The sequence below is a fragment of the Apodemus sylvaticus genome, chromosome 7 (genome assembly GCF_947179515.1).
Source record: "Apodemus sylvaticus chromosome 7, mApoSyl1.1, whole genome shotgun sequence".
NCBI lineage: Eukaryota > Metazoa > Chordata > Mammalia > Rodentia > Muridae > Apodemus > Apodemus sylvaticus.
Genome location: NC_067478.1, coordinates 90,419,079 through 90,433,954, shown reverse-complemented (window position 1 = coordinate 90,433,954; position 14,876 = coordinate 90,419,079). Strand labels below are relative to the sequence as shown.

At 36.7% G+C, this 14,876-nt stretch overlaps 1 protein-coding gene across 1 annotated transcript; it reads right to left on the bottom strand.

Moving 5' to 3' along the window:
• Nucleotides 1-13,633: 13,633 nt before the first annotated feature.
• On the bottom strand, nucleotides 13,634-14,569 carry LOC127689992 (olfactory receptor 8G1-like). The gene has a single exon (XM_052189561.1). It carries the CDS (start codon nucleotides 14,567-14,569, stop codon nucleotides 13,634-13,636), a length of 936 nt encoding a protein of 311 aa, XP_052045521.1.
• Nucleotides 14,570-14,876: the final 307 nt, after the last annotated feature.

Below are 14,876 nucleotides of genomic sequence, written 5' to 3'. Positions count from 1 at the left end.
GAATTGAAGAGAAATTTTACTCAGAAGAGATCAAGATTAGAAGGAGAGTGGAATAACTAGAAACTATAGGTAACATACATAAAACTAAGAGAGCAATGTAAAGAATGCAGAGGGAAAGAGGAGAAAAGAAGACACTGCAAAGAGCAGAAGGAGCAGGAAGGCTCCTCCTTCCCATGAGACAGAGCAGGTCCCATGGTAAGGAGAAGGCAGGTTTAGTGTCATTAAAAGGAACAAAGCTTTTTTCTTATAAACACGAGTTTAATTCATTTAGCATTAAAAGGGTGGAGCTTTTTCTTTCTCTATGCAATGAATATTGGAGTTCATTTTTCATCCAGAATGAGTAAATTCTTTCTGCACTGGTGCTTGTTCTTTTGCTCCATATGCATATGTAAGTATGGATGTGTGTGTAAGTATGTAATTGTGAGAATGCATGCATGTGTGTTTGTGTGTGTGTGTGTGTGAGTGTGATATTGTGAGAATGCATGTTAGCTGGCCCCAACTGAATTTGTGTGGAATTGCATAAATGAGAACTCTGGATGCATGAATCTGTGTAGGAACTTACATGTGATTATGCATATTTATATATGTAAAATTTATAAGTTATAGGTCTAAAATGAATTAGAATATGTAATTTTTAAGAGAAAAAGTATATTCTGGTAATTTTACTAGCTCAAGAAAAACAAGAGATTCATTTTAACATAGTTTTCATGAAAACTATTATGTAAATGGTGAAAAACATTCAACCATATTGATCAAAAATACAAATTCCTTCACAGTGGGACACCTTTATAATATTTAGGTTAATATATCAGATGAGGAAAACAAGTGTCACACAACATATATTATCACAACATTCAATTGCTTTTGAGAAAGTATAATTTATTTTTACATAAAATCATGTGCCTAAGAAAAAATATCTGTAGTATTCTTAATTAAAACCATTTTCAGAAAAATAAAACTTTTTAAAATACCTGAATGTTTCTATCGTTCCTGCTATTAGATATCATGTACTCAATGAATATATAGTAAAATATGATTAAACATATGTAGAAACACTTTTCATTCCAGAACCCAAGTGCATTTCTTCTCAATGCTGAGGATTAGACCTGGTGTCAAAGTTTAATAGACTACCGCTTTATGACTGAGCTACATCCCAAGCTCTGGGTTTTCTGAGACAATGTCTCACCAGTTCCTGCTGAACTTGAACTTACTGTGATGTTCTTTTGAGGATGTCCTAATTAATCCCAGCAAGAACACTGGAACTGGATTGCCCCTTTATACCTCATCAGACTTTCTACTGTGTTGTAAAGGAAACTCAAGTCACCTTCTTTTGTAGTTAGAGGAGTTCTGGGTTTCTCAGCCTTTGAGATTTGCTGCTTTTACAATGATGTTCATGGCACGTGCACGCTGTTAAGTCTTGAAGACATTGACTGCCCCCTCTATCATTTCTTCCACATTTCCTTGGAGACTTTCATGATTTAGTCATTAGTTGCCCTGAGGAATCAATTAGACTTAAGTTTGCTATACTCTTCATCAAGATTGAAACATTAGAAGCTTAGAAACAGAAAAGAGATCATTATCCTGTTTTCCAGGCAGCCTGATAGACTAACCTCAGACTGGAAGCTTCTAGACAAATTCTATTTCCTTCCAGCATGTTAAAATCTTTTGCTGTGGCAATGCTTCAACACTTTCAATTCAATTCTTCAAACATTTCAGGGATTCTTTAGCTATCTAAAACACACATTGCTATTTAAAGCAGAATTTAATGAATAGGACAGTGTAAATATTCAGTCACTTAATGTATCCTTCCATTAAGGCACTCTAAAAATAATGTTAATATAGTATTTACAAAGAGAAATTAGAAATCAGTAGCATGATATAAACTATTCCATGCAGACATCATTTAACTGAAAGATCAACACTGATTGATTATTTGTGATTCTAAGTATCTTCTTAAGTACAATGGTTATTTTCTCAAGCAATTAAGGGAGGAAAGGCCCTTGGTCTTGAGAAGGCTAGATGCCCCAGTATCAGAGAATGCTGGGACAGGGAAGCAAGAGTGGGTGGATTGGTGAGCAGTGGAGAGTGGATGGGTTTGGAAATTTAAGGCGGGGATATCAGGAAAGGAGACAACATTTGAAATGTAAATAAAGAATATATTTAAAAAAAACATGTCACTTACGTAGACTGGGAAAATTACACACTGAAGCTTGAACCACAAAATTGGAAGGTGAGCTAAGCCATGTATGATTCCTGAACCAGGTCTTTCATACTTATTTCCTGCTCTCTGTCTAAACTGCCTGATGCTCTGATACCAGAGACAATTATGAAAGTTTCCATAGAGTAAGGAACAGAGCATGCAGGGTTCCTTAAAAGTCACACTGCATTGTAAAGAAAAAAAAAATCTCAATGAGTTAAACAGTGAAGGCATAAATTTAATGGATGAGTAAGCATCCAAGACCTTTTAGAAGGCTTGCTTTTGTATATATATAAATGAAGAAAGTATCTTCCTTGCAATGAGACAATCCTGTGTTCACATATTAAATCTTAGCCCAGAGATTATTTGATTTCATTAAAGCTTTGATATATTTCAATATATGTAAGAACCGTGCTTTGGTCTAAATATGTAATGACTAGGCACTATTAAAATAATAATGTTCCTTTTTCATAAAGAGGTTGTAGTAAAAAACAGTTTAGTGGCATTTTAACTCATAAGTATTCTGATGAAAGAGAAGCTTCTCCTCTGGAGGAGGATGGGAGACAGCTGAACCAGTGTCATTTAAGCTGGGTAAATCATAAGGATACTTTGTATATAGAGTATACTCATGAAAAAAATTCAACTTGATTTGGAAAATATGACCAGACATTGAACCTAATGTTTTATATACATTAATGCTTTAACTTTATAGTTTTGTTCACTATTTGCTTGTTTGTTTGCTTATTTGCACCTTAAGCACTGGTCTCCCTCTCTCCATTCCTCCCAGTCCTTTCCCAACCTTCCTCCCCCTTCTTCTCCCCAGTCCACATTTCTTCAGAAAAAGGCATGCTTCCTCCCACTGATATCAACTACCTAGATCAGTTCAAGTTGCAGAAAGACTAGGTACCTCTCTCCTATCTAGGCTGGAGGAGGTGACCAAGTAAGAGGACAGCGTCTCAAATTCAAGCAATAAAGACAGCCCTGCTCCCACTTTTAGGATTCATACAAAAAGACCTAGCTACCCAATTGCAAAATTCTGACAGAAGGCATATGTTAGTCCTATATAGGCTCCCTGACTGAATGTGGAGTGTCTGTGAGCTCTTATGAGCCAAGATCAGTTGATTCTTTGGTTTTTCTTGTGGAGTCCTTTACCACTGGGGCTAATCCATACTTTTTTCACATCTTGAGCAGGATTCTCTTAGCTCTGCCTAATGTTTAATTCTCTAAATCAGTTTCTGTCAGCTTCTTTTGAAGCCTCTCTAATAACAATTTGGCTAGCCCCAATCTATAAGTAGAGCAGAGCATCATTAAGAATCATTTCATTGACTTCTTTATTCCAGTAGGGTTTATTCTATCCTAAGTCTCTGGGCTATCTGTGCAACCACTGGGTCCTGGCCATTAAGGTAGTGTAGGTATGAACCCTATTTCATGGCATGGATCTCAAAAGGGATCAGTCTTTGACCACTTCTACAATTTTCTGTGCTACCTATACCCCAGCCCATCTATTAGGCAGTACAAATTATATCTTGAAGGTTTTGTGGTTGGTTTGTTGATCCAAACCTTTCACTGGAAGTCTTGCCTAGTTAGAGATGGCCTGTATAGGTTTCATATACTCCATGCCAGGAGTGTTAGCTCAGGTTACCTTTATAGATTTCTTGGACTTTGCACTTCCCTAGATTTCTAGCTTATTCCAGTTATGCTCCCCTCCCCACTTTCAGTTGTCTCTCCTATTACTCTCTCCCTCCATTGTCCTCCAATTCTGGGGCCACCTGTTCCTAGCCCTACACCATCCCTCTGTAGGACACCACCAAGTCTACCCACAAGTCTATTATATTTCTCATTCATAGTGAGAGTATTACTTAGCATCTCTGGTCTGTGGATTCTAGCATGGTTTTCCTTTACTTTATGGCTAATATCTAGTTATAAGTGAGAACATTCCATGTTTCTCTTTCTGGATTTCTAGTACCACACACAGAATGATGATCTTTTCTTCTTTCATCCATTTGTCTACAAATCCCGTGATGTCTTTGTATTTAGTAGCTCAGTAATACGCCATTGTGCAAATATACCATTGTATTCATTCTTTAGTCAAAAAATGAATATAAAAAAGGTTGTTTTATATTCCTCTTCTCAAATGATTCTAACTTGTTTCCAGCTGATGTAAAACTATTCAACACAGGGAGAATTTGTAAAGTCAAAATTTTTCTGAATGAAAACAGTGGAGAAAAACTAGAAAGATTAGCAAAATGAGAGGCCACATTAAAATATTAGTTTGACAGGAAACATGCTATCTATATGCAAAAGTTTCTACAAAGATATAGAAGGAAAATATAAGACCAATGCAAGCATTGCATCTGGTGTTACAACTATTAATTTTGTTCCTCACAAAGGTATGATTTTACACCTTAAAAGGAATTATGTGCACATTATTTTTTATCTTGACTTTGTAGGATTTCTGAATTTCAACAAACCTGACTATATGGCATAGTCATTTTACAGGATTCTCCTTGCTATATTTTTATTCACATCATGACAGCAGTTAAATTCAGGACTTATCATGAGTTTGGCAAGCAAAGCACAAAATTATACATAAGAGTGTTTAAGTACAAGTTTTACTATGATAGTACATATCATTTTTATGTTGTTTTGTTTTGTTTTGGGGATTTTTTGTATATGTTTTGTTATATTTTGGTTTTGATACAGGGTCAATTAGTTAAGGTTTTACTGCTGTGAACAGACACCATGACCAAGGCAACTCTTATAAGGACAGCATTTAATTGGTGCTGGCTTACAAGTTCAGAGGTTCTGTCCATTATCATAAAGGTGGGAACATGGCAGCTTCTAGGCAGGCATGGTGCAGGAGGAGCTGAAAGTTCTATATCTCCATCTGAAGACTGCCAGCAAAATATTGATTTCCAGGCAACTAGAGTGAGGGTCTTAAAGATCTCACCCACAGTGACACACCTACTCCAACAACACCACACATACTCTAACAGGACCACACCTGCTAATCCTGCCACTCCCTAGGCAGAGCATATACAAAGTATCACACAGGGTTTCTCTATGTATCCATGACTTTCCTAGAACACACTTTGTATAAGCAGTTGGTCTTGAACTCAGAAATTATCCTGCTTCTGCCTCCTGAGTGCTGGGATTTTAGGCCTGAAACACCATAATGCTTATCTTCTTTTAACGTTTTACATTTTATCATTTTAATATGTAATTATCAGAAAAATATGAATATCTCACTTTTTCAAAAATAGGGTGCAAATGTAAATATTGGTATGCTTCCTTTAAAAGTATATTCTGTCTATATTTCATAATCCCTAAACCAGATTTACTAGCATCCTTAACAATATTAGATAAACAATTTCTCCATAGCAATTTAGGTTTCAATATTGTGTTGTACAAATATTGTTGCTCAAATTACTCTGTATTAAATAAGAAGCAATTATCTCTAAAGGACCGTCAGTATGCATTGAAATAAGGTTGTATTATCCATTTAAAGCAAACACGTGAGAATTTGATGCACCAGTGGATTTCAGGTCCTCAGATAAATCTCAGGTGGCAAAAGAGAAGATTCTTGAGATTAAAACTTCATTACCACAAAATTTTAAGAACAAAAACGTGTAATGAAATCAGTGCCAGTGTTGCAATCTTAAATTGTAAACAAGGAGTTGCTGGAGGCTTAGTGCGGCTAATTCTCACAAGAAAAACTATGAGAGAAGGCCCAGTTATACTTATTATTTGTATTATGCTCTTTAAATCTTTTTAACTTAATTTTATTCTTTTACATATTTACTTTACATCCTACTCACTGGTCCTCTCCTTCCCCCCTCTCCTTTCTCTTTGCTACCTCCTTCTCATCTAAGCAGGTGGGAAATCACCTAGGTATGCCTCCCACCCTATAACTTCCAGTCTCTGTGAGTCTAGGCCCCCTGTGACCAGACAAGGCAGCCCAGCCAGTAGAACATATGGACATACAGGCAACAGCTTTTGGGATAATCCTAGTTCCAGTTTTTCAGGAACCACATGATGGTAAGCTGCTTATCTACATATGAGTGGTAAGATCTAAGGCCAGCACATGTATTTCTTTGTTGGTGGTTCAGACTCTGAGAGCCCCAAAAGTCTAGGTTAGTTGAGTCTGTTGGTCTTCCTGTGTAAGTCCTAAACCCTTTGAGCCTGAAATCCTTCCTCCTATTCTTCCGTATTTGTCCACAAACTCCTTCCACTGATTGTCTGTTGGGGTCTGTACTTGTTTGAATAAGCATCTGGGTGGAGCCTTTCAAAGGACAACATACACCTGTCTGCAAGCATAAGAGAATACCATTAATAATCTTAGTAATTGGTTCTTTCTCATGGATCTCAAATTGGTCCCATTATTAGTTTCCTGTTCCCTCGTTCTCTGCTCTGTCACCAGTCCCTGCATTTTTTGAAGATAGGATAAATCTTGAGTTCAAAATGTTGTGGATAGGTTGGTGTCTCTATCACTCTACTGGAGTTTCTGTCTGGCTATAGTAGATGACATAGTGAGTCACAGCAAAGGTTAACCCCATTGATTCTCATATGTCTCCCTCATTCCATGTCTTTCTCACTACCTAGAGATGGCATTCACCTCCTCACTCCCATTAGTTGGAGATTTCCACTAATTTCCGTAGCCATTTACCCATCTCTTCTGTCCTTCCCCACACCTGATCATGAACCCTCATATCCCCTTATACCTTCCTATCCTCTTCCATTACAGATCCCTCTGTCCATCTGTTTTTTTTATTTGATATATTCTTTATTTACATTTCAAATGATTTCCCCTTTCCTGGTCCCCCACTCTCCGAAAGTACCATAAGCCACCTCCCCTTCCTGTGTTCCCCAATCAACCCTCTCCTGTTTTTCTCTCCTGGTATAATCCTACACTGCTGCATCAAGCCTTTTCAAGACCAGGGTCCTCTCTTCCATTTGATGTCCAAAAAGTCCATCATCTGATGCCTATGTGTCTGGAGCCAGGGGTAATACCATGTATATTATCTAGTTGATGTTTCTGTCCCTAGTATCTCTGGGAGTACTAGGTGGCTCATATCTTTGTTCCTTCTATGGCGCTGCTAACCCCTTCAGCTCCTTTGGTCCTTTCTCTAGCTCCCCCATTGAGGACCCTGTGCTCAGTTCAAGGGCTGGCTGTGAGTGTCCCCCCCTATATTTGTCATGAACTAGCAGAGCCACCCAGGGGACAGCTATATTCAGTTCCATCTGCTTCTTCTCACTATTTTCTCTCCACAACGAATTGGAATTCAAGATCCTCCCTTAGGCCTTCCTTCTTGTTTAACTTAATTGAGTCTGTGGATAAACTAAATTTCATAAAAGAGATGTGGTAAATACCCTTGAAGGCATTGGTAATTTCCTGTACAGAACACTAATGGAGCTGGGCATTGGTAGCACACACCTTTAATCCCAGTACTTGAGAGTCAGAGGCAGGCAGATTTCTGACTTTGAGGCCAGCCTGTACTACAGAGTGAGTTCCTGGACAGACAGGGCTACACAGAGAAATCCTGTCTCAAAAAAAAAAAAAAAAAAAAAAAACCAAAAAATAAAATAAATAAATAAACAAATAAATAAATAATAAAAAAAACCACTAATGGGTTAGCCTCTAAAATCAACAATTTTAGACCTCATGAAACTGCAAAGCTTTTATAAGACAGGGGCACTGTCAATAGGACAAATCATCACTAATGGGTTAGCCTCTAAAATCAACAATTTTAGACCTCATGAAACTGCAAAGCTTTTATAAGACAGGGACACTGTCAATAGGACAAATCATCACCCCCAGCCTGGGAAATTATCTTCACCAATCCTTCATCTGACAGATGGCTGATATCCAAAATGTAAATGAGCTAAAGTCATTACACACCAACAACCAAAATATCCCAATTAAAAAATGGGGTACAAAACAAAACAGAGAATTCTCAGAAGATTATCAAATGGCTGAGAAGCACTTAAAAAAATGTTCAAAGTAATTAGTCACCAGGGAAATGCAAATCAAAATAACATTGATATTCCATCTTGCACCTAACAGAATGTCTAAGATGAAAACCTCAAGATATAGCATCTGCTGGTGAAGATGTAGAACACTCCTCCCATCCTGGTGGGAGTGCTAACCTCTCCAACCACATAGGAAATCAATTTGGCTTTTTCTCAGTTTACTCAGAGCCCGACAATAAGCAAACTTACCTACTGTAGCATCTTTCCAATCCTAATATTTCATATTCTGAATAGATTTAACAGATAATACAGGTTCAAAATTAATTGCAATAGCAATGAATGTAACTATCATTATGTATGTGAAAATAAAGGATTTAATACAAGACTAATCCATCTTTCTATCTCTAGCACTATATTAATTGTGTGATTAATACTAGGTTCAAATCTATGGATTATGATCTACCCAGCCTTGGGTTTGTGACTCAGTTAATGGTAATGGGAATGACGATTATCTTGGAGATAAGGGGATAGAACAAAATTTATGGTTACTCCCATAATATTTTTGTCACTAGTAGAGCATTGAACAAAGCTTTCTAGTGAAATCAAGGATCACAACTAAGCATGACTACTGATTTTTCTCCTCTAATAGAATGAAAAGTACACTTTTCTATGATGATAGCTAGCCAATAAAGTTGGCACTTTGAAGTTGGTTCTAACATGAGTTTTCTATACCCTATCACTTAAGTATATGTTATCTTCCCTAATAAGGTTTTACCATCAAGATTGGATGGTAACTCTTAGTTAGGGTTCCTATAACTTTTATCAAACACTATAATAAACTTTATCAAACACTATAATCAACTGGAAAACTGATGCCTTCACTATCCCACACCCCTTATTGTTCAAAATTGTTTTGGGTTTCTGGATATTTGAGATTTCTGGTAAACTTAAAAACACTAAGTTATTTTTTTTTCAGTTTTACTTAAGGGAGAGTTTGTATTGGCTTTGTAGAGTATTTTTTACAGGATGCCATTTGCATGATAGTATCACAACAAGAACATACGGGGTTTTCAGCCCTCCAGCGGTGGAGGAGTGTTCCTCTTTCTCCACATCTTTGCCAACACCTGCTGTCTCCTGAATTTTTTTTTCTTTTCTTTTTTTTATTCGATATATTTTTTATTTACATTTCAAATGACTTCCCCTTTTCTAGCCCCCCACTCCCCGAAAGTCCCATAAGTCCCCTTTTCTCCCCCTGTCCTCCCACCCACCTCTTCCCACTTCCCCGTTCTGGTTTTGCCCTATAAATCTTAGCCATTCTGACTGGTGCACAGTGAAATCTCAGGGTTCTTTTGATTTGCATTTCCCTAATGACTAATGAAGTTGAGCATTTTTAAGATGCTTCTCCGCCACCCAAAGTTCTTCAGGTGAAAATTCTTTGTTTAACTCTTTATCCCATTTTTTAATAGGATTATTTGGTTTTCTGGGGTCTAACTTCTTGAGTTCTTTGTATATATTAGATATTAGCCCTCAATCTGATGTAGGGTTGGTGAAGATCTTTTCCCAATTTGTTGGTTGCCGATTTGTCCTTTTGATGGTGTCTTTTGCCTTACAGAAACTTTGAAATTTATGAGGTCCCATTTGTCAATTCTTGATCTTAGAGCATACGCTATTGGTGATCTGTTCAGAAACTTTCCCCCTGTAAAGATGTCCTCAAAGGTCTTCCCCAGTTTCTTTTCTATTAGCTTCAGAGTGTCTGGCTTTATGTGCATGTCTTTGACCCATTTGGATTTGAGCTTAGTACAAGGAGATAAAGATGGATCAATTCGCATTCTTCTGCATGCTGACTTCCAGTTGATCCAGCACCATTTGTTGAAAAGGCTATTTTTTTACCATTGTATGTTTTCAGCCCCTTTGACAAGGATCAAGTGGCCCTAGGTGTGTGGGTTTATTTCTGGATCTTCAATCCTGTTCCATTGATCTGCCAGCCTGTCACTGTACCAATACCATGCAGTTTTTAACACTATAGTATTGCTTGAGGTCAAGGATACTGATTTCCCCGGATTTCTTTTGTTGTTGAGAATAGTTTTAGCTATTCTGGGTTTTTTGTTATTCCAGATGAATTTGAGAATTGCTCTTTCTAACTATATGAAGAATTGAGTTGGGATTTTGATGGGTATTGCGATGAATCTGTATATTGCTTTTGGCAAAATGGCTTTTTTTTTAACTATATTAATCCTGCCAATCCATGAGCATAGGACGTTTTTCCATTTTTTGAGGTCTTCTTCCATTTCCTTCTTCAGAGTCTTGAAGTTCTTGTTATATACATGTTGGTAAGAGTCACCCCAAGGTAGTTTATACTGTTTGTGGATATTGTGAAGGGTGCCATTTCCCTAATTTCTTTTTTTTTTCATTTATCATGAGCATGCTTTATTTTGATACTTATTAATTACAAGCAATACAGTTGCATGCAAGTGAAGGGCACTCTGGGTAATTTTGCTTCTCATGGGAGATTACAGTGAAGAGTGAGATTAAATAAGAATAGTGATACAAACTATGTTCCTTCTTAAAACATTCTACAAGCCAATGCCAAAAAAGCAATCCATTTGAAAGTGTCTCATGCTATAGATCTTTGTCACTTCCCATCTATTTTTCAGACATGTTTTATCATTTTCTGTAAAAATAGGCTATTATTTATTTTAAGCATATATGATACACTGCCTAACTTTCTTTTTTTGATATTTAAACTACTTATTTTATTCATTATATTTTTTATTTACATTTCAAATGATTTTCCCTTTTCTAGCCCCCCACTCCCCAAAAGTCCCATAAGCCCCCTTCTCTCCCCCTGTCCTCCCACCTACCCCTTCCCACTTCCCCGTTCTGGTTTTGCCAAATACTGCTTCACTGAGTCTTTCCAGAGCAAGGGGGCCACTCCTCCTTTCTTCTTGTACCTCATTTGATATGTGGATTATGTTATGGGTATTCCAATTTTTTAGGTTAATATCCACTTCTTAGTGAGTGCATACCATGATTCACCTTTTGAGTCTGGGTTACCTCACTTAGTATGATGTTCTCCAGCTCCATCTATTTGCCTAAAAATTTCATGAATTCATTGTTTCTAATGGCTGAATAGTACTCCATTGTGTAGATATACCACATTTTTTGCATCCACTCTTCTGTTGAGGGATATGGAGAAGCATCATTAAAGAACTCAATTTCATTAGTTATTAGGGAAATGCAAATCAAAACAACCCTGAGATTTCACCTTACGCCAGTCAGAATGGCTAAGATTAAAAATTCAGGAGACAGCAGGTGTTGGCGAGGATGTGGAGAAAGAGGAACACTCCTCCACTGCTGGTGGGATTGCAAATTGGTACAACCACTATGGAAATCAGTCTGGTGGTTCCTCCGAAAACTGGGCACCTCACTTCCAGAAGATCCTGCTATACCACTCCTGGACATATACCCAGAGGATTCCCCACCATGTAATAAGGATGCATGCTCTACTATGTTCATAGCAGCCCTATTTATAATTGCCAGATGCTGGAAAGAACCCTAATTTCTTTCTCAGCCTGCTTATCCTTTGAGTATAGGAAGGCTACTGACTTGCTTGAGTTGATTTTATAACCTGCCACTTTGCTGATCTGGATCCGGAAGCGGAGAGGTCTGAGGGCTACTGCCAGAGGCCTCAGGACTGTAGCCTAAGCTCTGTACCACAGGAATGACCTGTGCAGTGAGCTCCCAGACTGCCTCTGGGTGCACACCAGGTCTCCCACACTTCCTGGAGACCAGTGCTGTGGACCAGGCTGTTCAGATCTCAAAGCAGGTGCCTGAAGGCTCCTGCTGGGGCCCGCTGGATTCACTTGAGCACACAGACTTCTCCCCGCTGGCCGCCCGGAAGCCGAAAATGTCATACTTTTAGGGTCCTCAGAGGACAGTTATATAGAGCTGTGGCTAATTTTGTTATCACCTTACTATTCCTCCAAAGTTCTGAACAAACTTCAATATGGAGGGTCAAAAAGTCTGTGAAATAATAATATTCTAATTGGAGAATAATCTAATTGGAGAAAAATGGAAGATTTAAGCCAGTCCTACCAAAAATAATAAATAAATAAACAAATGAATAAACAAACAAAATGAAACATCTTTCCTGGTTAGTTTATTGAGCATGTGATAATTATATAAATAAATATAAAGTTTATGTATGTTATATATCATATATATAAACTGATTATATACTGCAATTATATTGATGTTATCATATGTGGAATTATGTCCTGCTCTTGATATGGCTAATTTTCAGTAGAACATAAGACTTGTTTTTGTTCTAACTAACACTATTGCATATATTTTTATTGTTGAGCCATATATTATCAAACTTAATTATCTTTAACTTTACACAAGCTTGAACATCAAGAAAAATTAAGCATTACTTCAAGGATTTCTTTATGAACAAGATTTAATAAACTCAGAAAACAGTTACACACACATTATCTCACTTGAACTGGTTTTCCAGAGAAAGTCTACTCAACTTGAAAACATTCAAATGCTTATGTAAAATAGATCAGAATGCCATTAATATTCAACATATTCCTTAAGCATGCATACAAATAAATCTTAAAAGAAATCTGATTTACAAAAAAAATATACTCAATAAAATTAAACTTAAAAATAGATATAATTCCTTGGATCAATAACAAAGCATTGTTAGATATAGATAGAACGTAGATTAGACTTTCCTTAAAAATTTCTTAGGAAAATAAGAAAACTATTATAGATTTAATACATTTTAAGAATAATTCTAGTACCTGTGCAGATTCAAGGAGAATTTTCCATAAAATGGAAAATTCTCCTTGAATCTGTTAATTGCAATAAATTTGGATAAAATGTGAAAGTATAAACTAAATCACCAATGGATAAAACACAAGGATACTAGATCAGGCACAAGCTTAACACATACAATTTTCTCTAACATACATTTAAAATAACTATCAGGAGTCTAAAGTAATATACTTAAGAAGGAACTTAATTAAGATTCACTGAAGAACAGGCCAGAACATGAGCTTTTTCAGGTAGTTTCCAAACTACAATCATAAGGTTCATAGATCTAAGTCTCAAGTATTTTCACATAGATAAACAGGATTATCACAACTTTTATAAATACATCCTTAACATCCTAAATTATAAAGAAGGTATTTTTTAAAACAACTATACAGTCAAAGTGATATAAATTGGATGTGACTGATAGAATAAGGTCAATATGTTGATTACATCCTCAGCGTTTCTTCACTTGACTCTATGATGAATATGTGACAATTTTTTAGAGGAAATGGGAATGGATGATTATAGATACGAGATAAAATGAATGTATCTGAATAAATGGTTAAAATATTACCAAATGAATTAAAGGTAATAATAGAATTTCAAATATTGTATCAGTTGATGACTCTATTCTTTTACTTTAGTTTACATGAATGATTTTCTTTCTAATATTTTCTTCAAGGCAATACTGACATCCTTATTCCTCAAACTATAGATCAAGGGGTTCAACATGGGCACAACGATTGTATAAAACACAGAGGACACTTTCCCTTGGTCCATAGAACTCACTGATGATGGCTGTAAGTACATGAATGCAGCAGACCCAAAGAAGACAGCAACAGCCAAGATGTGGGAGCTACAGGTACTGAAGGCTTTGGACCTGCCTTCAGTAGAACGAATGTGTAGGATGGTGGCAATGATGAGGATATAAGAAGTAAGAATAGTTAAGGTTGGAACAATAATGTTAAATGTACCAAAGCACAGAATTAACAATTCATTAACATAAGTACTAGAATGAGCAAGCTCCAGCAGTGGAAGAAGATCACAGAAATAGTGGTTGATTACATCTATGTTACAAAACTGTACTCTGATCATGAATCCCGTATGAGTTGATGCACAAACCACACCAATAATATAGACTCCAGAGATCAGGGAAATGTAAATCTGATAGGACATGGTTACATTGTAAAGCAAGGGGTTACAGATGGCAACATAGCGATCATATGCCATTGCAGCTAACATATGACACTCTGCAATAGCAAAAATTAGAAAAAAATAGAGCTGAATCATGCATCCAGTGTAGGAAATGATGTTCTTCTCTGTCACAAAGTTCACCAACATTTTGGGGGTAATTACTGTGGAATGGCAGAGACCAATAAAGGACAAACTACTGAGGAAATAGTACATGGGTGTCTGCAGGTGAGAACTGAACCTAATCAGTGTAATCATGCCCAAATTCCCCACTACAGTGACCACATAAATTCCTAGGAAGAGGAGAAAAAGAGGCGTCTGGAGTTCTGGCTTCTTTGAGAGCCCAGTAAGAATGAACTCAGGAAACATGCAATAGTTTCCTGTTGCCATATGCTCTGTTCAAATCTCTGTTCAAAGAAGAGAGAAAAATATATATGTTACAATGACTGTTATTATTTTAATTAAAGAGTTCTGCATGCATATAACTTTTTGTAATTTAATATATAGTTGACATTATTTTTTAAAAAAATAATTAGTAATGCATGGTATACATAATACTGCCCATGAGCACTTTGATCATTTCAGCAATGCCTTGATTTAAATCCTGCATGTACTCTATGAGAACTAAATCTCATAATACCCTAAAGTGATATGGAGTCTATCACAGGAGAAAAGTAATCAACAGTTTCACTCAGCT